This window comes from Emydura macquarii, unplaced genomic scaffold (assembly GCF_026122565.2).
Source record: "Emydura macquarii macquarii isolate MOO-44397 ecotype Brisbane River unplaced genomic scaffold, CSIRO-AGI_Emac_v2 contig_1230, whole genome shotgun sequence".
NCBI classification, from domain to species: Eukaryota; Metazoa; Chordata; order Testudines; family Chelidae; genus Emydura; species Emydura macquarii.
The window spans coordinates 23,164,561-23,187,588 of NW_027131367.1; the positions used below are offsets into that span (position 1 = coordinate 23,164,561).

At 58.8% G+C, this 23,028-nt stretch overlaps 1 protein-coding gene across 1 annotated transcript in view; it reads left to right on the forward strand.

The window, feature by feature from the left end:
- USP43 (ubiquitin specific peptidase 43) overlaps positions 1–23,028 on the forward strand; it is a 163,806-nt gene that overhangs the window by 134,261 nt on the left and 6,517 nt on the right. Inside the window, exons 9-11 of the mRNA XM_067547767.1 lie at positions 14,114–14,217; positions 21,257–21,334; positions 22,781–22,907. Of these exons, the coding sequence (XP_067403868.1) occupies positions 14,114–14,217; positions 21,257–21,334; positions 22,781–22,907 (309 nt within the window). The remainder of the gene's footprint in view (positions 1–14,113; positions 14,218–21,256; positions 21,335–22,780; positions 22,908–23,028) is intronic.

The following is a 23,028-nucleotide window of genomic DNA, read 5'->3' on the forward strand; positions in this document are numbered from 1 at the left end:
TCACCGGCTGCGAGTCTGATGTCCTCTCAGAACAGTCCACAGATCACACCAGCTGATTTCATTGCAGCAAGCAGCAGCACAACTCAATGGCCGGCCCCCCAGGCGTGGGGCACAGCTGCGGGGTCTGCAGTGCTGCCTGCCCACAGCCCAGCTCTCCGAGTCCAAGGCACGTCTTTTCTGTGTGCCGACCTGCCTTCCCCACTGAAACGCCAGCAGCTCCTCTTGGCCAGGCGACGGAGAGAAGCCAGCGTACGGCACGGCTCGTTCACCGGGAACCTTGACCTGAAATATTGGGAGTACGTTCCCCACCAGGCTGGCTTCCCAGCTCCGAGGCTGGCTCAGGATGTCAGGGTTGTGGCCTACAAAGCATTAATGAATTGGTTGGCAAATCTGGCTCTTCTGTCGTGAGCCAGTGAGCTGCAGAACCTGGGCAAGGAAGGTTCCCATTGCACTTTGTGCCCCTGGCAGGGCTTCTGCAGCATCTTGCCTGGAACGTGCTGGGCACTGAGACTTCTCTCTTCAAGTGATTGCTCGTGTCCATTCCAATATAGGTGAGTGCGCGTCCCATGCACTGGTTCCCGGAACTTTTTTGCCCCTAGCAAGCCCCGTAGGGCCCCCTGGAGTGCTGCGGTCATGCCGCGGTACATCAGGCGCCACCAGCCCAGAGGGCCCTCAGTTCCTTCTTTCTGCCCGTTGACGGTAGCTGGAACATTTGCCCCTTGCTCTTCAGCAAGCAGCAATCCCTGTTTTCTAGCTGTTGTTACAGCTGAGTTAAGTGTAGCCGTTAAGTAATTAGTGACTAGTCAGAGTAGTCAATGGATCGTTTGCCCTTCGGGGCTTAGGGTTAAGCCATGCCTGGCTCAGCCGGTTTTAATGCCTGTGCCGTCTGTGGCAAGGCCTTTCCAGTGAGCGATCCTCACGACCACTGCCTCCGTTGCCTTGGGGAACAGCACTGTAAGGATAAGTGCCGGATCTGCAAGGCCTTCAAACCTCGCACGCAAAAGGAGAGAGACGCACGCTTACGAGCCATGCTCATGGAGTCCGCGCTCCGGCCATCTCGCTCCCCCGCGGCACCGAGTGTATCCTCGGTGTGCAGTGCACCGCCGGCACCGGGACAGTCGGTGCAGCAGTCAGCGGTGCTGAAAAAGAAGAAGCGGCCGGGTGCCGCTTCCATGGACTCCCCCGCGCCACCGGTACAGCCGGGGGTTACTCAGGAGATGCCACAGCCGCGTGCCGTGGAGAGTACTCCGGCACCGGCATCTCCTCGCAGGGAGCCTCCCCTGACTCCTGCGGGTGGGGTAGCGCCCCTGCAAGGGCCTTCAACGCCAGAGGTGTTCGCTGCGGCACGCGCCCTCATGGGCATGCCTCCGTCCCCCCCTCGGCCGAGGGCGCAGGGACCCGCGTCCCGAGATAAACCCGCGCTGGGTGGCCCCGGTAGTTGGCGGAGACAGGAGTCCAGGTCGAGGAGGATCGAGAGTGCAGGCTCCCCTCCCAGCTTCGGCACCGAGTCGTCGAGCTCCTCGACACCGCGGCACCAAGGGCGGACTCAAAGCTCCGGCGCATGGCGACGCTGTTACAGTTCCGCCTCGCACAAGGAACGATCTTCGGGATCCCGCACCAGGCACCGAACACAGTGCGGCACTGGTCCCGATCCCGAGCGCAAACTCCGGCGCAGATCCCGGTGGTCGAAGAGACTGGAGGCACTCGGCACCGGTCCCGATCCCCGGAATGCAGCCCGGCACAGACGCGAGCGCCAGACCGCCAACATGCGCGGCACCGCTCCCACTTCCCAGACGCCAACAGGGAGGCATGGCGCCGGTCTTGATCCCTGGCACGCAGCCCAGTGCGGAACCCGGTGGCCGAGGAGTCCTGAGGCACTCAGTACCGCCGCTCCCGAGCCCCAGCGCACAGTCCGGCACAGATCCAGGTGCCTGAAGGGACCCGGCCTTCTCAGCACCAGTCCAGATCCCCAGCCCTCTCGGCACCGGTCCAGATCCCCGGCCCGCAGCCCAGCACGCCCACCTTCTGACACCCGGCGTGCCCGGCACCGATCCAGGTCCTGGTCCCACAGCCAGCTGGAGGACTCTCACAGGGGCCGACGACGGTCCCAATCCCCGGCGAGCAGCCAGGAACGGATCCCGATGCCTGACCACCGCCGGCACTCCTTATCCAGCGCCGTGGAGCGCCGGCACTGCTCCCGATCCCCGGCCCACATCCCGGTGCCAGGCCCGGCTCCGAAAGCCTCGGCACCGGGAGAGCCCTCGGCACCGGGTCATCACTCTCGCTCTTCGGAATCCAGCTGGGGGCGCAGTCCTTATGGTCGGCACCGCTCCAGGTCACCCAAGGGCAAACGCCGATACAAGACCTCGGCGCCTCAGCAGCGGTCGTCCAGCTCCTCCAGCCGCTCGCCCCCCCTGCCAGCACCGCGGGCACCGCCGAGATCGCTCCTCTTCGTCTCACAGCAGGTCATCGGGGAAGACCGGTATGGACTGCAAGTCCCGGCGGCACCGGTCCCATAGCTCGGAGCATCATCCGCACCGGGGCCCTCCCCACTCGGCACCGGGGCCGGTCCCAGAGTGGCCTCAGGGTCCCTGGCAATGGCCCTACTGGGGAACTCGGACAGGCCAAGATACGGTGTCGGTCCCCTCCTCGACGGCCCACCCACCTCCGCCCCCTCTGAGCCAGCCGGACAGGGGCCATTCCTCTGGGGAGGAATCTGACCCCCAGGAGGGTCCCTCTACGGGGCCCCTCCCACAGTCCTCCTCCTCCTCCCCGGACGATACAGCCGCCAGGGATCGCAGGGGACCCCTCCCTGACTTTAAAGCTCACCAAGAGCTACTTAAGAGGGTGGCGGACAATTTGAACCTGGAGCTCAAGCAGCTCTCCGAAGAGGAGGACCCCCCCTTTGGGGTATCGGGGTCAGCAGGGCCATCCAGGGTCGCCCTCGCTGTGCATGAGCGGGTCCTAAAACTTGTACAGGCCCTCTGGCAGACCCCCGCCTCGGTTGCCTCTACTTCCAAGGGCGCCGAGAGGAAGTATTTTGTCCCGGCAGAGGGGTTCGAGTACCTCTACAATCACCCTGCTCCGGGGTCGCTGGTGGTGGATGCCGCTAACCAGCGAGACAGACGGGGCCCAGGCAAATACCCCCAAGAATAAAGAGAACAAGAAGTTAGACCTCTTCAGACGAAAGGTCTATTCTGCGGGGGCCCTGCAGCTGAGGATCGCAAATCACCAGGCGCTCCTCGGCCGCTACAACTGGGACCTCTGGTCCTCCCTCCAGAGGTTCGCACAGGGTTTGCCTCAGGACCAGGCAGCAGCTTTCGCCACCCTCATTCAGGAGGGCGCGGCGGTGGCGGGAGCAGCCTCCAGTCAGCCTGTGACACGGCGGATGCCGCCGGCAGGGGGATGGCGTCGGGCATCGTTATGCGTCGGTGCTCCTGGCTCCAGTCGTCAGGGCTGTCGCAAGAGGTCCAGCAGTCGATCCAAGACCTGCCATTCGACTGCGCTGGCCTCTTTTCCGACCACACGGACGACAAGCTGCACGCCCTGAAGGACTCCAGGGCTGCCCTAAAGTCCTTGGGCTGTACACGCCGCAGGCCTCCAGGCGTCAGGCACGACCGCGTCCCCAACGTCAGCCCCAGCCAGCACCGAGGCCACCTCCCCGACCCGCTCAGCCCAGGAGGGGTCGGGACAGATACAGGGCGTCTGATCGCCGGGACCGCCAAGGCCCCTCGGTGGATCCCCAGCAGGGGCCTCCCAAGGGGAATAACAAGAGACAATTTTGATGGTGCGCACGAGGGTGGCACCTCCCCCATCCCCCTGGATCTAAACCTCTCCTTTGCGTACAGACTGCGGCCGTACTTCGCGGAGTGGCAGAGCATTACCTCCGGCCGTTGGGTGTTGGGAGTAGTGCGCAGGGGCTATGCGCTGCAACTCTCGGCCTTCCCCCGGACTCTCCCCCTACCCCGTCCCTCTTCAGGGACCCTTCTCACAAGCAGCTCCTCATTCAGGAGGTGAATTCTCTTCTCCTCCTCGGGGCGGTGGAAGAGGTTCCTCCTCAGGTTCTACTCCTGTTATTTCCTCATTCCCAAGGCCAAGGGGGGCCTGAGGCCCATTCTGGACCTTCGCCATCTGAACAAGTTCATCAGGCGCCTCAGATTCCGTATGGTTTCCCTAGCCTCCATCATTCCTGCTCTCGATCCAGGGGACTGGTATACTGCCCTCGACCTAAAGGACGCTTATTTCCACATTACTATCCTCCCCAGGCAGAGTGGGCAAACGCCAGAAGATTGGACGCTTACTCTGCCTGGCTGGACTGAGGATCGCTCACAGGGCAAGGCTGGCTGGCCTGTGCTGCTGCTTACGGTCGGTGTGTAGGTCTCAAGAAGAGCCCCTTGGTCATGGCATTTGGGCAGCTCCGTTTCCCAGAGGAGCCCGGAGGCAGCCGTGGGAATGAAAGATGATTTGGGAGGGCTGAGGGTTGACTGGACTGGACATACGGGGGAAGCTGGTTATTCAGAGAAAGGTGGAAAGCACCATGAGCTGTGGACCGCCAGCAAGATTCCTGGGGCCTTGGGGCAGTCCTCCCCTCCCCCTCCCTCTGCATCCTCACTGATTCTCTGCACATCCCTTCCCGTCTCTCTTCCCTCTGCTCCTGGCCCCTCAGCCGGGCGATTGCTTTGGGCAGGCGCTTGTCAGAGTACGAAGGCTCTATTAACCTTCGTAATCCCCCCTGCAGCTGCCAGCCAGATGGAAATGGGCGATGGCGGTGAGTGAGTGGCAGGAAAGGTGTGTTGTTAATGAACTGCCAGCGAGCACAGCTGTCCAAGCGTTCCAGCCGCAGGCTGCTGTCCAGGGCTGGGAGTCAGCAGTGCTGCTCAGACAGATGGCAGGGAAATGCGGCCAGGCCTGCGAAGGGGGCTGGCAGCAGGCTGCAGGGATGGGGGGGCGAGGATAGGATCCGTCTCCCTGCAGGCGCGGCTGCCCTTTCACTGGTGAGTCTGCTTAAAGCCTCTTCAGCCCAGCGTGAAATACAGACTGGCTGGTGTAAGGCAGATTCCTCGCTCTCCCTTCTGTGTCTCATCTGCTGCTGGAAAGGGGTTGTCTCTGCGCGTGGAAAGCACGGAGACCAGTGGAGTCTCTGCTGGGACCCCAGCGACCTGGAACAATTCACTACTAGACAGGAAGGCTGGCCTCGTAGGTAAGGTGCTGGGCTGGGACGTGGGGACTCCCTGGGCTGTCTGCCTGCTCCTTGTCACAGGCTCTTTTGTGACCGTGGACAAATCCCTTTGGTCCGGCTCCTCAAAGGGAGTTAGCCAGGTACCTTCAGTGGGAGTTAGTTGTCTGCATACTTTGAGGATCTGGGCCTTAGTCCGTCTGTCCTCAATTCCCCATCTGTGCGATGGGGACAATAACACCCCCTTTCTCCCACCCTGGTCTTTGGGCCACAGGCTGGCTCGTGCGACAGGCTGCCCAGCAGGCGTGCCGTGTGATGCAGTGGCATATGGCACTGGTGGGATGGGGGTGCTGGCGCTTGCAGCACAGACTGTCTGCCCAGACTAGGGGCTGGGGGCTGCAGTGCCGCTGCTGTTCTTGGTGCCCATCCAGACGGGAAGGGCTGCAGAGGCATGAGAGGCCATGTCTGAGTGTCCTCAGTGTCCCCCCTTTGGCATAAGGGGCAGGATTTCCCCACTGCCCTTCTAGTCTTTGTCCTGGGGGGGATAGATCAGGATGTGCTTTCCCAGAGCCCTCGGAAACCCCTCTGCCCACAGGGAAAGTGACAGGAGATAGGGCAGAGATGTGGTTGGGACACGGTGGGGTAGGGCCTTGCAGCCCAGCACAAGGCATTTGAGCTTGATGCACAAGGCAGCAGGGATCAAAGGTACGGGAAGAATTGGGAGAGTGAAAAAGACAATTTGGGGCGGCAGTTTGGGCAGCCTGGAGGGGGCGTGGTGGGCATTAGAGGAGGAGGCTGCAGTAGCCCAGGTGGGGGTGACCAGGTGTCAGTGGCTTAGCCGCCAGGGCATGTGGGGATGGCCTGATTTTAGATGCATGGTGCAGGAAGAAGAGGCCTGTTCCCCACAGAACCCAGTGCTGGTGATTCACGTGTGCAGGCCGGGACACATCCCTCACGGGTGTACCACAGACAGGGGCCGGTGCGGGATGGCTGGCAGGGGCCTGTGGGTTATGCCAAGTCATTGTGTGTGGAGACTGGGGTGCAGAAGACCACCCAGTATCTCCAGGGGTCTAGTGCCCCTAAATGCTGGGGTTTACCGTCCTGTGGAAATCCACGCATTGCCCCTCTAGGTGAGACATCTGGGTACTTACCATAGCGTCTGAGCGCCTCACGGTCCTTAGCATACTTATCCTCACCACACCCTGAGGGGCTGGACAGTGCTACTATCCCATGCTACAGCTGGGAAACTGAGGCACACAGAGAACGAATGACCTGGTTTTAGTCACAAAGGAACTCTGGGGCAGGAAATTGAGCCCAGGTCCCCTATGAGCCAGGGCAGTGTCCTAACCACTGAACCATCCTTCCTCTGATCCCATTCCCCTACTGGCACTCCTGCTTTGTTTCTGGCAAAGCGGCGCCGTCTCGCTGGCATGAACAGAGCACGGTGTGCCCCGGCGCAGGCTGAGTGCAGCATGGTGGCCGAGCTCAGCTCTGATTACAGACGGGGACTCGGTGCCTGGCGCTTTGGGGAAAGCTGTATATTTCTGAGCTGCACCAGACACCGAATCCTAGGAGCCCTCTCTGCCTTGGGCTCATACATATTCATGCTGGCACAGCATGAGCCTTTGAATAGTCACATCCTGGTCAGGGGTGGGGCAGCTTCTTTCTTTCTTTCCATAGAGTTTGCTTGTTGGGAGAGTTCTGAACGAACGGGGCCTTCCTAGTGCCCACGGGCAGGGCAGCATGGCCTGAGCCACAAGCAACACAGCAGCTGGCATCTGAATTACAGCAACTTCCTCCCTAACACAGGGGCCTGTGTCGTGCAGGAGAACATAGCACTGGTGACAGCATCTTGTCACCCCCCGCTCTGGTGCAGCAGGGGAACCACCCGATTCCGTTCCTCGGTGCTCACGCCACGCCTGGGGAGCTGCTGTTTGTACCGCGAGTCACTGCGGGCTCAGTCCATTGCACAGCTTGGATCCCAAGCATCGGGGCTGTTAAGACCCTTCAGGGCCTGGTTCTCCTCTCTCACCATTGCCACTCCTGATTTACACTGGGTGCGAGTCTCACTCGGCAGCAGATGAAGTTTGGCCATAGCAGTACAGTACAATCTGTTCCTGCCCTTTAGCCAGGATTTAGCACAAGCCAGGTGGTCTTGTCAGTGGCCAGGACTATACTAGCAGTCTCATGAGAATCCAATCCAGTCTCCAAGCCAAAGGCATTTGGCTGCGTTGGGGGCACGTAGAACATTGAGGCGTGTCCAGCGCTGAGCAGGGCTGGAACAATGGCAGCTGTAGCTGCCTGGAGTCACACTCTTCTCCTGGAGGGTCTCCTAGGCTGTGTTGGCAAAGCAGAGGCGGGAGATCGCTGGGGCTCCCCCTCCCCAGACAGAGCTGGCTGAATGATAAAAAGAGTCACTGAGAGACAGGCCACTTGGCCTCCCTGTCATCAGTGGGGTCGGATTCTCCATTATTCACTCGGACTTGGCCTAGGCCAGATCCTGGCTCCTGTACTCGGCCTTACCCTGAGCTGCTGGGGGAGGATGCGTGCGTACTAGCGCCAGAGCGCAGGAGCCGGAGGCTGTTTCCCTCTGTCTCAGCAGGATGGGGATGTGGGCGATGGATGGGGAGGGCCTTTGATCATTTCCAATCCATGTCATTGTTTGCACTCGGGCTATTTCATCTCCTCCCATGGAGCTGGAGGAACAATCTGTCATGCAGTGAATCTAGGCTGCGTGTGCTGGAAATCAAGCCAGTTCCTGGCTGCCTGCTGCTGACACCTCGGTGCGTGCTGGGAAAATAGGCAGGGGTGTTTTCTGAAGCTCCTGGATCCTCTTGCAGAGCAGATCACCCGATAACATCCTGGGGCGGGAACACCTGTCATCGTCATAGTAACCATGTGCCCTTCCCTGGCACCAGGACCAGTGTGGATGGAAGAAGAACATCCGCGGCGCACTGGAGCCCGCCAGATTTGCCCGAGACAGACTGGTGCGCTGGCTGAGTGCAGCAGGAGAGGCGCGGCAATGGGGCCTGTCTCCTCCGTTAAACCCCACGCCCGTGGGCCGGGGGCTCCCTCTAGAACCCTCTGACCCCCTGTGCCTGAGGGAAGGCCTCCATCCATCCCCGCCGGGAGGCAGGGTGCGCTGAGTGCCAGCCCCTCTCCAGAGGCTGAGGACCTTCTCTTGTGCCTCACTTCCCTGTCTGGGGCCCCAAGCCGCGAATGGAGACGCTGCACCGAAGCAGCGAAAGGAAGAGCTGTCTCTGAGGAGCCTCCTTCATTGGATAAAAATCATCTTCCAAGGGAGCGGCCGGCGCCGGACACGCCGGGACAGGGCAGCGGCAGCTGCTGCTTGTGGTGTGCACATCAGTGCTGCGATCCCCAGGCTGGAGCGCACCGCTGGCAGCGTGCCATTGCTGCTCAGTGTGTGCCCTCGCAGTAGCGCGCGCAGAGGAAGGACGTGCCAGGGGTTAGGGCAGCTCCCCCCATTGCCCATGTTTGACCAGATCTAACTTGCATTATTATTATTACACCAGTGTCCAGAAGCTCCAGTCAGGATCAGGGCTGCACTGTGCTAGGTGCTGTACAAACCCTACATGCCCTGCCCTGAAGAGCTCCCAACCTCACCAGCTGTTGGCCAGGGCCCAGAGGGGAGTTACCGTTGGCTAGGGAGAGGCTCATCCGTGCATTTTCTCCCACTAGTTCTCAGTGCATTTCCCTCTTCCTGGTTTGCTCTGATGCTCTGATGCTAGGCTCAGCGGAACTCAAAAGGAAACATGCTGGTATCCAAACCATCATCTTCCAGGGCAGAGGTGAGCTTCTGCCTGACCTCGCACTGATCTCTCGAGCATGGAGCTCCTGATTATCAGCCTTCGCTGAGCAGACTCTAGGAGGAGCTTTGCTGTTTCCTAATCTAGACTTTCCACCTTCCCTCTTGTAACTACTGAAAGCCCCCTGCATGTCTGTCATTCTGCAGCTCGTACTGTACGTACTCAGGCCTTCTGCTTCCCTTTTCCTGACCTTCCTCTTGTCTCTGAGTCTTTCCTCCTCGCAGCCTTTTCTTTGCACTGTTGGCAGACACCATCTCTACTGGATCCAGAGCCGAGGACTCTTTTGTCCCCTGTGGGGAGATACAGCAAATGGCCTTGTCAGATCCAGGAGGACCCAGCTTTTCATCCTTGTTCTGGTGGGAAACGGTCCTATCGCTCCTTACCCAGGCCAGGGACAAATTCAGTTCAGCAAATGCAGCTCAAGTCTCATTAGCCCTTGTATTGCCCATTTTATGTGCAGGTTCCTGCATCACTTCATCTTGCTGTGCTCCAGTTTCTCCATTTGTAAAATGGGGGGAACATTTACCTACTTTCCAGGGGAACTGCTAGGCTCTAAGCCCCAGAAGATCCTTGGATGCCACATGCTAGCAAAATCCTGGGTGATATTAACGTAAGGGAAATATTCCATTCTTTGGTGCAACAGTGAAAATTTGGCAGCTGTTTTTCTCTCTCCCGCGTCCCTCAGATCTGCACCCACATCTCATGATCCCTGCTGCATAAACTTGAGCCACAACTGGGTAGAGAACGGGAGACTCCAGTCTTCCCAGGCCATAAATGGGACTGATGAGGTGCCTAGGATTTTGGGCCGAAGGGGGGATTTCAGCCTAAGTGAACTGGTGCCCTAGGCAGAGGTGGGATCAGCGCTGCTGGGAGCTAGGTCATTTATTTACGTGGCTAAATATGGACTTAGTTACCTGCCTACGTGACTTGCCTGAGGTCACACTGGAAAAGGACCAAGCTCTCCAGTGCCTCTGCTGCAAGATCAGTCTTCCCCTTAGCAGGGACCCTGTAGATCTGCCCTATCTCCAGGAGTAAGTAGCTGTGTAACTGAAAGAGGACATGGGACTTGTCCTCTGTTTGGTACAGGTGCGTCGCTGTAGCGTGGGTAACACACTGTGTGCTCTCCCAGAGAGATGGTCTAGTTGATTGGTTCCCTTCATCTCCTAGAAAAGCTGTTCAGATATTCAGACTGAAAGTATCTGGGGAAAGCATAACACGGTCACTGCATCCAGACAGGCCAGTCCCATTCGCAGCTTGTTCGGGCAGAGGGAACCCCCCCTCCTCGGGGTTTTAGGACCTTGCTAAAAGAGTTTCTTGTGCAAACATGCAGCGCTTCTGAGAGCTGTGTGAGTCAGACACTTCGTGTGCCGGGCCTGGGGCGCTAGCGCTGTAGAGTTCAGGCCCGTGGGCTGCAGGAGGCCTGTGTGCATGACTGTGAATGCTAACCAGACTCCTTCGATGGCCATTAGCTCCCATATGCAGATGTGCCTGGCAGGTGCTCAGCGCAGCAACCACAAGTGTTTGAGCCGTAATAACGCCAGCACATTCTTTGGGGGGGCAAGGCTGCAGCCTCCAAATTGGTCTGTCCTGCTCCCATCTCCCTGGGCGTTCTCTGCTCGGCATCTGTGAGCTAGCAAGGACCTTCTACAACCGCTCTTGGCAACTTTGCCTTCTGGAGCAAGTATGTGGGTTTCCTAGCGATCCAGGAGGCTGGCTTTGCTAACTCACACGCGCCTCCCGGTGCAAAGATGAGCCAGCAGGGCTCCCGTCAGAACCTGGGGGATGTGTTCACCCATCAGCTGGGGTTGTAAGTCCCAGCTCAGCTAGACGTACAAGTGAGCTCTGAATGCTCTACTGCTGAAAACCAGCTGAGTGGCACGGGCTGACCGCCCAAGTCTGTACCTAGGCTCTGGGATGGGATCGCCCCTGGGTGACCAGCCCAAGCCACCGCAGCCACACAGATCTTAGCAGTGCACTAGCGCGTCTCTGTCTACCCGCGCTGGGAATGGCAGCTGGGCAGATGTGCCTCCGTTTCCGTCAGGGCGTGCTTTTCGGAACAGGAACGAAACCCAGAGCTTGTCTCCAGTTCTCTCCGGTTTCTGGGGGGCCTGTCTGGTAAACAAGCTGCAGCTCACGGATATCAGCACAGCTCCGCTGGAGTCACGGGGGTTAATGAGGATCCGGCCCATGAAGTGTTTATAGAATTTGGTCATCTCAGGCCAGTGGGTGCTGGACGGAGCCAGAGCGCGTCCCTGCAGTGTGTCTGACAGGTGCTTTCAGGGATAAAGGATCCTTTCCCTTCGCTATAAGCTCCTTTCAGATTTCTGTGTGGGACCTTGACAACTATTTCAAGGTGAAAGGTGGATTCTTTCCTCCCCTTTGAAGCCAGCGGGTTGCACTGGTGTCTTTGGCTCACACCAGCTGAAGAATGGGTTTTGACTGTAACACATTGATCATTCTCTGATGTGCTATTTATACTGCGGCCAGTCTGGGCGTGGGGGCAGCTGGAACAGTCGGCCTCCAGCACAGGAGGGAATGCGAAGGACTGTAACAGCACACACGGTTTGTATTGTGCTTGTCAGTGTCTGGTACAAATATTAGCAAATGAACCCTCATAACTACCTGCGAGGAGGGTAAACAGTGTTATTCCTGTCTGCTTGATAGGGAAACTGAGGAACCTTGAATCTCTGCCTCAGTTTCCTCATTGATAAAATGGGGATTGTGCGAATTACCTTCCAAGGGTTGTGAGAGTGAAATCCCTGAGTTTCTGAGAGTGCTTTGGGAGCCTGGAAAGGAAGGTGCTGTTCCATTCCTCCCTCCTTTTGTAGCCAGGAGCGGCTGTGCAGCTCATGCGTGTTTAGAGGAACGTGAGATTACAAGCTGAATATTGTCATCTTAATGGATTCATTTTGTCCCCGCTTCAGCTCTCATTACTGTCCCTGTCGAAGGAACGAGGGGCCAGACTGCTGTGGGTAACGGAAGCTGGGACAGATCAGCTAATGAAATGCCGAGAGCACTCGTTCTGATGACAAACCATCATCAGCGGGAGAGGGAGATGGCCCCAAATGAATGTGCTCGCACAAGGGACAAGGGGAAACTGCAGGGGTGCCAGGAGGACGTGGTACCAAACACACAGTTGTCAAAATCCATCCACTGGCCCAGCTGGCAGTGCACATGGCTTCAGGCATCTGTTCCGGCTCTGCTGTACACGGGCACCCACCAGGCGATTGCTGTCCTAGCTGGCCCAAACCAAGATCAGGTCCCATGGTGCTAGGGGCTGTACGGACACAACGAGACATAGTCTCTGCCCTGAGAAGCTTGCAGTCTATAGAGACAAGATAGACAAAGAAGGGGAGAGAAAACAAAGACACAGACCTGCTTAAGGTCACAGGCCCAGGATACAGGGTTCCTGAATGCCATTCTAGTGCCCTCGCTGCCCACCCAGAGGGGCTTATACGTGGATTGGGATAGGATGGGAGGATCCACCTTGTGTTCGGCTCGTTTTTCAAGTGACTAGGACTGGTAAGCAGGGCCAGGTTGACCCCAGAGCAGTGAGTGAGGTGTGCAGACTCTGTGCCTTCCCGTCCAGTCCCTGCCTTCATCCATTGCCAGCCTGGGCACTGCCATTGCTTCACCTTTTGACCCTGCACCACCTAACCCGGTCCTGGCCTGCCGCTGGATTACAGCTGAGCTCTAGTCACTTGTTAACCTGGGAAATTTTCCTGTGAAACAGATTTCAGAGCCGGACAGGGTAGCCCGTGCCATTCCTGTCCGGAGAAGGGGGGTAGCTGATCAGTCAGTCTCTGCGGGCCGGGTTTGAGCAGCTCTCGCACAGCTGGCTGAGGGCGCTTGGGCTGGAGTTGTACAGAGGCCGTCAGAGAGACGCACCGGCAACACTGTGTGTGGGGGCCACATCTCCAGCAGTCTGGTGTGCTGCAGCTCAGGAGTGACGTGTGCTGCCCAATGCACACGGGGACCCACGAGTGAAATACAGGAGCAGCTGCCGCTCGGGGTTGGCACACGTGTGGAGGGTCCTGGGCTGGACTAGCAGGTGGGGCGATGCATCAGCCCAGAGGGATGCTGGCAGAGAGAAGAGGAGAAGCTTGCAGGGCTTTGTAGCCTTTTCGGAGTGGTAAAGATCAGCTCTGCCCTCCGCTAGCATGGAGTCCGTCTGTCTGAAATCCTCAAATGAGCATCAGTTGCTGCAACCAGCCGGATTAATGCAGATGAAACACATGAATTCCTCTGCAGCTGGGAGGTGAACTCACACATCAAACCCAGCCTCAGCCTGCTGCTGGGTAGATCGTCACTTAGTCCAACCCGCCCAGCCGCACGGGGCCTTGAAACCGCAGGTGCAGCGCGTGTGAGCCCTGGGGCAGCGGAGGGTGGCGCTAAGTCAGGATGAGCAGCTCTGGGACTGCCAGGGAGTTGATTTTCCTGGACGGATGAGGTCATAGGGTGCCTGCTTCAGCCAGGGCAGGCCATGGGGTTCTGGTAACGCCCATGTGATTGGAGGGGCAGCCTGGAGACTTCTAGTCCCAGCACGCAATTTCCTTCTTGACCCAAGCAGTGGCTCGGAGGAATCAGGCAGTTAACCAGGTGCTTCCCAGCCATGTTTTATCTCAGGTGATTGCCTGACTGCCCCACTGTGCCATGTCAGCTGGCGACACCAGGCTTCGTTCCCCCAGAAATGTGTCATAGCAGTTTGCTGGCAAAGACTGCCCTGCTCCCCAGAGGCAGCTGCATTTCTTCTGTGGCTGAGGGACCCCACAGCCTGGCAATTGCTGGGAAGCCTTAGAGAGTCTAAATAAAGGCCGGGTGGAGAGGCTGGCTGAAGAGGGGCCCGTGGGGATGTTGGTTCTCGGTGAGGCATCCTCTCCCATCCCACCCTTCAGCTCACCGTCTCACCGTCTCCCCTCCACCCATTCTTGCTGCCTTGGCCTCCTCTTGGGCCTCTCTGTAGGGGCTGGTTTTTCATTAGTGCCCACGCGTCTCCTCCCCACAGCCTGTGAGCCCCACGTCACACTGACCCAGCTCCTGCTCAGCCGCGGGGCCAGGCGATTCCACACGCCCGCCCAGGGATTCTCACCGCCTGGCTTCTGTTTTGCAGCGCGTGGGGGAGCTGTTCCGGGTGCGGGTTGCCGGTGGCTCTGTGGCACACAGCTACCTCTCCCCTCAGGACGGCAAGCCGCTCTGCCACCCCGCCGTTGACAGGTAAGAGACCTCGCCCGCCGGGACGGGAGCAGCGTAGGAGTGGAGGGGTCAGTCTGCAGCTGGGCACACTCCCTGCCCCTGCAGTGCTTCCCCTTCTGTCCCCTGGCCTGGGAGGAGTGGGGTGCTGGGGCGCATGGCGACCTGCCACGGGCCTGCTTTCTTTTCAAGAACCTGGGCTCTGGGGCCAAAGAGGGAGTAGCCAGGGCCCGGCCAAGGGGCAAAACCAGGGCCAGGCCTAGATTTCACCTGAAGTGAGACATGCACCGTCAGCTGCTCTCTAGCCAGAACTGGGCTTTCCCTCCCCCCCGCATGCACCTGCTTCCTCGCTCCTTCCACCAGCGCTGCGTGAGCGTCACGAGCCGGCCCTTGGGCGAGCGGATGGCATTTATCTAACAGCTGCAGTCCCTTCTTTCTCTGTGCCTTCCACCCTTCACTACCACTGCATAATGTCATCAGCTGGCCAGGGTGTGTGTGAGACCACTGCCCTCTGCTGGATGCTCTCAGAGCTGCTTGGCTGTGTGTCATGGGTCCCGGACTGCTAGTAGCTCATAAAGATTCTCCTGTAGCTCGACTGCAAGGCCTGTGTTGTGGGAGCAGCAGGATCCAGCTTCCATCCCTGCTGCCCTGTCAAGCCACGAGCTGGGCGTGGGGTGGTTGTGCTATTTCTCTGGAAGGGACTTTGCTCTGCTGCAAAGATAATCCCGTCTGGCTCCTTCCGCAGTCACTGCCCTGCTGTATTTTACACTCTGACGCCCTGGAGGCATCACCTGACCTTCACCTGAGGTCAGGACTTACGTCCCCTGCCACGGCTCGGGCTTGCACTCGGTGCCTGCCGCTGCGAGGGCTGGGGGGGCTGGCCGTGACGTGAGCTGATCGACCGAGGTTACGGCCAAGAGTTAGTGCTGAGCACACAGGGTCAGTGAAGCCTTGGTGTAACGCCACTGAAGGCAGGGCAGTCGCGCTGGCTTGACACTGTCAGTGGGGATGAGGATACTGTCCGGCCCTGCGGAGTGCTGGGAGATGTACGGATGGATGCACGGTGCTAGCTAAGGGCTGTCACTGCTCCAGACGGAGAGCAGCACCTAGCCCAGCATTTGCTGTTTGCTGCACCCCCAGCCCCGCCCCTGCTGACGCTGCTACAGCTCTAGTCCCGTTTGCCCTTGACTTGGGGGGGTGAGGGGAGGGGACTTCGCCACGTCCCCGTCAGGGACTCAGCACCGCTTCCCCACTCCAGCAGCTTTGTATTCCTTCTAGGCAATTGCTTGTTCCAGGCCAACTTTTATACTCAGCCTGGCAGCTGAGGTGGCCAGGCAGGATTTGTCGTCCCAGTGGGGACCCTGCTGTGACACGCACACCACGGCACCCAGTCCTGACAGACGAGTGCTTCTCCAGCTAGCATGGGGGGGGAGGGGACAGATCGGATTCACTGGGGCACAGGAATTATTGCTGCCAGGGGGTCACTTGCTGTTGCTGTATTGTGTACAGTGATCCTGTCACGCTACTGCCTTTGCACCGCTGTATTCACAAGTGATCCTGTCACGCTACTGCCTTTGCACCACTGTAGTCACAACGAGTGATCCTGTCGCACTACTGCCTTTGCACTGCTATAGTCACAACGAGTGATCCTGTTGCACTAGTTCCTTTGCCCCACTGTATTCACGAGTGATCCTGTCGCACTACTGCCTTTGCACCGCTGTATTCACAAGTGATCCTGTTGCACTACTGCCTTTGCACCGCTGTATTCACAAGTGATCCTGTCGCACTACTGCCTTTGCACCACTGTATTCTCAAGTGTCCTGTTGCACTAATTCCCTCTCACCAGTGCCCTTGTGCAGGGTGCCTGGAGCACCTCCCCCTGCAGTCTGCTGCCCATTTGGAAATGGGCCCCTGGCTTATTAATGTCTCCAGACTCAGACTCTGTCCCCGAGAAAGTGAGTTCAGCTAACGTCCCTTCGGAAGTGAGGAACAGGGTCAGTGCTGTCCTGTAGCATCCGTGTCTAGTCGCACACGAGGTGGCTTGGGGGCTATAATCACAGTCGCTGCCAACCCAGGGTGCTGGCTGGCTGCAGGGGTGGGGGAGCTGTGAGAGAAGGGATCAGGGGGTGGAGGATGAGCCTGTTGGGGAAAGAGGCAAAAATCCAAATGAGGCTAAACTCCCTTCTCTGGCTACGCCCGCAGGGAGGGCAGTGCAGTACGGCAGCGAGGGGCCAGGGACCCTCTGCCCCGGTGACGCTCGCTCCTGGCCATGCCAAGCGCCCAGTGTCTGTCAATGCAAACAGGCCTCCAGCAGCAAGACACGCAGTCCGTATGTGTATATCCCAGGAGCACCTAGAGCCTCCAATGGAGATCAGGCCCCCTGTGCTAGGCGCTGCACGTAACACCTAGTGAGAGACAGTCCTTGCTCCAAAGGCTGACAGTCTAACCAGGCAGGACAGACACAGGAAGGATAGGTATCCCCATTGTACAGCTGCAGAACAGGGGTTCAGGGAGGTGACGTGACTTGCCCAAGTTCAGGCAGAGGTAAGAACCGGACCTTGTTGTCCTGAATCCTGGCCCAGGGCCTCAGCTGTGGGACCCGCCTTCCCCTCTGGACACATTGTCCCCCTGCACCCATTACTTGGGTGTCTCCCTTCTCTGGCTCCCTGCGGCCAGTTACTGGCATCCAGCCCATGGCTGCTGTCACCTGGCCAGGCCGCCTGAGCTGCTAACTTCCCAGGCATTGCTGGGACGCCGAGGCACTCGCTTATGTTGCACCTGGGCGACCCGTGTCCCTGTCTAGCTGTCCAAGAAAAATGTTCCCATCACCGTGGCATCTGCACCATGTCAGCGTCAGGTTAGGCTTCCCTGTGCGCTGAGCCTCGCTGACACGTACCCGCCAAGGAGACGGGGGCTGTGCAGGAGCCAGTCTGAGAACAGGCGTGACTCGTGTGTGCTGGGGAGAGAAGTGCGGATGGGCCAAATCCGAGCAAGTGTTGTTCTGACCCAGCGTACGGGATCCCGGCACCACGCGCCCCCCACTCCACATCCCAACACCTGGAGCAGGGAGCCGGGGCCAGCTGCCCCGGCAGCCTCGCTCTCCAGCCCTGTGGGGGGATGTTGGCGATGTCTGCTCCCTTTGTGAGCTGCGTAACACACTCGGCAAGGCCCCTGCCCCCTCTTGGCTCTGCTGCTGGGTGTGCTAGGACCGCTGGAGCAGCTGGCAGGCGTGAAGGGTGTCGCTGTCACTCGCGGGGGCTGGGCAGGGCTGAGGGGGGCAGATTTCAGAGGCTCTGCCGCCCTTTCCTGTGTCAAACCCCTCGGTGCATCCAACGGCAAACTCCAAACTCCCCTGGTCTCCTCCCGGCACAGCCGATGGGGCCTGGCAGGGACCAGCCCGGATGCATGGGGCCGAGCGACCGGGCACCTTCTCGGTGTGCTCCTGACAACAGGTGGTGGGAGCAAACCTCCATCGCCCCAGAGGAGCCGCTCGCCTGCACCACGGTGCCGGAGTGACCCTGGGGCTGAATACCCTGACCCCAAGCTTGTCTTGGCAGACGCTGCCACCTGCTGGCCCCTCTGGGGATTACGCTGTGTCCTCAGCTCCCTGCCAGGGCTGTGTTCAGATCTGGCGGTATTGGCGGTGCTCCGCCCGTCACAGGGGCTTGCAGCTGCTAGGTGGGAGTCTGCTCTGTGCTCCCGGCTGTCCTGAGGGTGTGGCACAGCCCTTGATCTCACTGAGTGCTGACATAGATGAAGAGAGGCAGGCACAGGCCCCTGCATCCCCTTTGCTCCGGGCATTCGTCTGGGCAGCGACAGCAGGTCGCACAGCCACACCAGACCGGAGCCTTGTGGAGAAGGCAGGGTAGCCGCCTGCTCACCCCGTCTCCCGTGCCCAGCACAAGCCATTTCCCCGGCACGGCACTGCCTGCCTGGCCTTCGTGGGAGAAGGGCTCACGCTGTCCTTGCTGAGTTGTCCCACCGTCTGAGCCAGTGGAATAATAATTAGTAACTATATGAACTGGGGTCGAGCCTAGGAGCTGCCCATCCCCGATCAGGAGCCGTTGCGCTAGGCGCTGCACAAACACAACAAAAGGGTGGCCCCCGCCCAGAGAGCTGACAGTGCAAGGAAGCTGCACCTCTCATGGCCTCACCAGCTCTCCCCGTCTCTGCAGATTTCTCCTGAGAGCCTGTCTCTTTTCCCTCGGCATGTGTCTTTCCTGGCACTTGGTCTGAACACGTCCGTCGACCGTCTCTCTGCTTCCCGTTGATGTGCAGTGACGCGAGGCCGTTCACGTGCACGCACGTTCCGAGTGCTGGCAGTCGGAGTTCAGACAGCAGTCTAGGGGGATAGAGGGTTTGGGGATTGGCTGCCGGATGCGTGGGGGATGGGTAGATGGCTGTGGGCAGAAGGGAGAGGGATTGACTCAGGAGGGAGGTGAGACAGGCACAAAGCCGAGGCGGGAGGGCTGGGCAGTGTGGGGTGTCGAGGGCCCTGTTGGAATTGCAAGCTATCGCTTTACGAGCTGGGGGCAGGGGAGGTTCCTTGTCCTGCCTGCAGGCTGGGGGCTCTGCAGGGAAGCCTGCCATCCGCGTCAGCCTAGACCAAGGTGGGTGACTGGAGCTCTCTGCCTGAGGCCGTGTCTGCGCCTGCCTCCCAAGAGATCCCAAAGGGCCGATGGACCAGAGACCCAAGGCACAAACTAGCCACCCTACTGCCTTCTCCTGCTGGCTCCACTCCACCAGGAGGGACAGAGTCACAGCCATGCAAGAAGCTCCCATGCTGCCAGTCTAGAGCTGGCTGGCACAGCCCCTGGGTGGGTGTGTCACAGCATGGCCGGGAGACAGGCTATTTTCAGCAAATCCCCTGCAGCTTCTGCCTTCTGGGGTTCCCCAGCTGCATGTTAAAGTCCCTGGACTTTCATGGAGCAGGTCCTCAAGGAATCCATTTTAAGACACTTGGAAGAGAGGAAGGTGATCAGGAACAGTCAACACGGATTGACCAAGGGCAAGTCATGCCTGACCAACCTGGTTGCCTTCAATGAAGAGGTGACTGGCTCTGTGGATGTGGGGAAAGCGGTGGACGTGATATACCTTGACTTTAGCAAAGCTTTTGATACAGTGTCCCACAGTATTCTTATCAGCAAGTTAAAGAAGTATGGGTTGGATGAATGGACTATAAAATGGATAGAGAACTGGCTAGAGCATAGGGCTCAACGAGTAGTGATCAATGGCTCCATGTCTAGCTGGCAGCAGGTCACAAGCGGAGTGCCCCAGGGGTCGGTCCTGGGGCTGGTTTTGTTCAACATCTTCATTAATGATCTGGAGGATGGGGTAGATTGTACCCTCAGCAAGTTTGCAGATGATACTAAGCTAGGGGGGAGTGGTAGATACCCTGGAAGGCAGGGATACGACACAGAGTGACCTAGACAAATTAGAAGATTGGGTGAAAAGAAAACTGATGAGGATCAACAAAGACAAATGCAGAGTCCTGCACTTAGGACAGAAGAATCCCATGCACAGCTACAGACTGGGGACCGACGAGCTAGGCAGCAGTTTGGCAGAAAAGGACCTGGGGGTTACAGTGGATGAGAAGCTGGATATGAGTCAGCAGTGTGCCCTGGTTGCCAAGAAGGCTAATAGCATATTGGGCTGCATTAGTAGGAGCATTGCCAGCAGATCAAGGGAAGTGATTAATCCCCTCTATTCGGCACTGGTGAGGCCGCATTTGGAGTATTGTGTCCAGTTTTGGATCCCCCACTACAGGAAGAATGTGGGGAAGTTGGAGAGAGTCCAGCGGAGGACAACAAAAATGTTTAGGGGACTGAGGCACATGACTTATGAAGAGAGGCTGAGGGAACTAGTCTTGTTCAGTCTGCAGAAGAGAAGAGTGAGGGGAGATTTGATAGCAGCCTTTAACTACCTGCAAGGGGGTTCCAGGGAGGATGGAGCTAGGCTGTTCTTAGTGGTGGCAGATGACAAAACTAGGAGCAATGGTCTCAAGTTGCAGTGGGGGGAGGTCTAGGTTGGATATCAGGAAAAACTTTTTCCCTAGGAGGGTGGTGAAGCACTGGAATGGGTTACCTAGGGAGGTGGTGGAATCTCCATCCTTAGAGGTTTTTATGGCCAGGCTTGACAAAGCCCTGGCTGGGATGACTTAGTTGGGGTTGGTCCTGCTTTGAGCAGTGATTGGACTAGATGACCTCCTGAGGTCTCTTCCGACCCTCATCTTCTCTGATTCTATGATAGTTCTTTCCTCCTGGGTGGGAGCCCTGCAGAAGGCCGAGACCACTCAAACTCCCCAACCCTGGGAGGGAATCCCTTCTCCCCGAGTGGCACAGCTGCCCTCATAGATACAGGTAGCGCTGCTTACAACACACACACGCACCAGCGGGGGTGACTGTAGCTGTGTGTATACGGAAATGCAGCCACCTCTGAGGTGGAACGTGGCACCTGTTTGGCTGTGCACAGCAACCCCACAGAGCAGTTCAGGAGAGGAAGCACTGAGGGAGGCAGCAGGTGATTCTCAGGGGTGGAATCTAGCCAAGAATGGGCGAATGGTGCTAGCCATGTGCGGCATGCCCGGGGGTCTGCCCTTTCCTGCAGCAGTCTCCAGTCTGCAATGGGGGGAGGGGGAGCACTTCATGGCAGCCACACGCTGGGCAAGGGCTGAGTGGGCAGAGAAGGGCAGCTCCGTGCCATGCCCTGCCCTGCCCTGCGGAGCTGCCTGCAGGCTCTCCCGCGATGGCTGCAGGGCCGGACGAGGAGCGGAGAATGTGCTGCCAGACCCCACGCAGAGCTGCCTAGCCCTGCCCCACGACCCCACCAGCGCTGCCTGCAGGCGGGGAAGCGGGGGGTGTGCCCTGGCCTTCCCTTCTGACAGCCGAGGGGCTCTGGGAAACCTCTGCTCTCTTGGGAGGGATCAGCCCTAACTAACAGGGTCAATACATGAGCCTCAGGTCTCCCGTCGTGCCTGGGCTAGCAGCTGTGCACCAGGCTGTGTCCTGCGGCAGGCCAGCCCCGAGCAAGGCCCCTCCCGTAACTCCTCTCCTTGGCCCAGCAGAGCGCTGCAGCTCAGCGGCCCGGGCGGGCCCCCGCACGTGAAGCTGGTGGTGGAGTGGGATCTGAACACCAAAGAAAGGTGAGTCCTCAGCGCCACGGAGCCTGGCCCCGCCGTGACGGGACACGGCGGGCAGAGCCTCTGACCCAAGGGCAGAGAGATGCCGCCGGGGGCTGGGATCAGAGAACCAGGGTCACCACCGCTGGGAGAAAACATCTCGGTTCCTTCTGTTTCTCATCGATGCTTTGGCCCCTTAGCCAGCCGGTGGCCTCAGGCCTTACTCCTGGCACCTCGCTCTGTCCAAGGCCCTGTCCCTGTGTCACCCAACAGAACCAGAACCGATGAACTGGGCTCCTAAGTCCCTTATTTATTAATGGCCCAAGCCCTGGTGGCCTCACGCAGGCAAGCCTCCCAATGGAAGGACAGGGTAAACAGCACAGCCAGAACACGGCCTCCTTCATCGGGATCAAACTGAGTCTAAAAACAACCTGGGCTGGTTTGGAAGCCGAGACATGCTTCCTCCGGTTTGCTTGGGATGAGGGAAGAGGCTAATCTGGAACTGCAGCAGGAGAAGTTGCTGCCTGTGTGATTTTTAGTGCTGCTGCTTTGTTAAAGAGTTGAACCGTCTTGACGTCGGTGACGTAGACTGGCACGCATGAAGGGAAGGCCTTGGAAGGGAAGGCATTAAGGGAAGGCCCAGCCCACTGGGCATCGGGCAGGCATGGAACGGCAGGGCGGTTAGAAGGAAATTCAGGAAGAGCTGATCCCTAGAGCATGCCTGCCATGCAACCTCCGTCCTCAGGGAACTGTCCCCAGAGTCTCCCAGTAGAGTGGCCAACCTGGGCCTAAATGTAGGCACCTCGCCCAGATCCTCAAGGGCATGCAGCTCCCACTTCTGCTGCTGTCACTGGAAGCTGGATGCCAAGATCTGGGCCCTACATCCTGCTAAATGGGCTGGCTCCCAGCAGTGCCTAGTGCCCAGCAGTGCCTAGTGCCCAGAGCTCCTGGGAAGCCGATGGAGGCTGTGCACTCGGCATGGCTGAAGGTCCCGCTGAAATACGGCGTTTGAGCAAAGGTTTTCAAGCATGGTGAGTGCTTTCTGAGATTTTCAGAGTGCGGTGGCTCAGCGGTGTCTGAAAATCAGGTCACTTTAGGGCATCTCAAGTTGGGGGCCCCAAATCTCTGGTACTTGTGAATATCTTGTCTTCCCACACCTGTGTTGGACAGTATTGTCCCTGCGGAGAGTGTTGCTCTGCCTTTCCTAGAAGGCCACTTCTGCCAGGCAACCAGTGTGGCCATCCCTGAAGCGGTCCCTTAGGATGGAGGTTACTGTAACTCTACCTGTGGAACTCCCTGCCTCAGGGTATGGAGGCAAATACCGCAGCCTGGCTTGGGAAAGAGCAGGATAGTTTCTGTCCGCTGCTATGCTGCATCAAGGGGATCCAAGCCCCTGTCCAGGGAGGGCACCGCCCGGACGCTGCCGCATGAACACTGCCTCCCTCCAACTGCCCTCTTCTGCCTTTGCAGCCTGTTTGGCAGTATCCAGGAGGAGGTGGTGCAGGACACTGAGAGCGTCCGGCTGCAGCAACAGGCCCATCAGCAGCACAGCTGCACCCTGGATGAGTGCTTCCAGCTGTACACGAAGGATGAGCAGGTGTGTGGGGGGCTGGCTGTGCACACTGGGCCTGGCGTTGCCATTTGTGCCGGGGCAAGGGAGCTGATGGGGTAGGTGTGGGTGTGACCACAGGGTGCCCCAGAGTGCTGCCCTGGGCGTT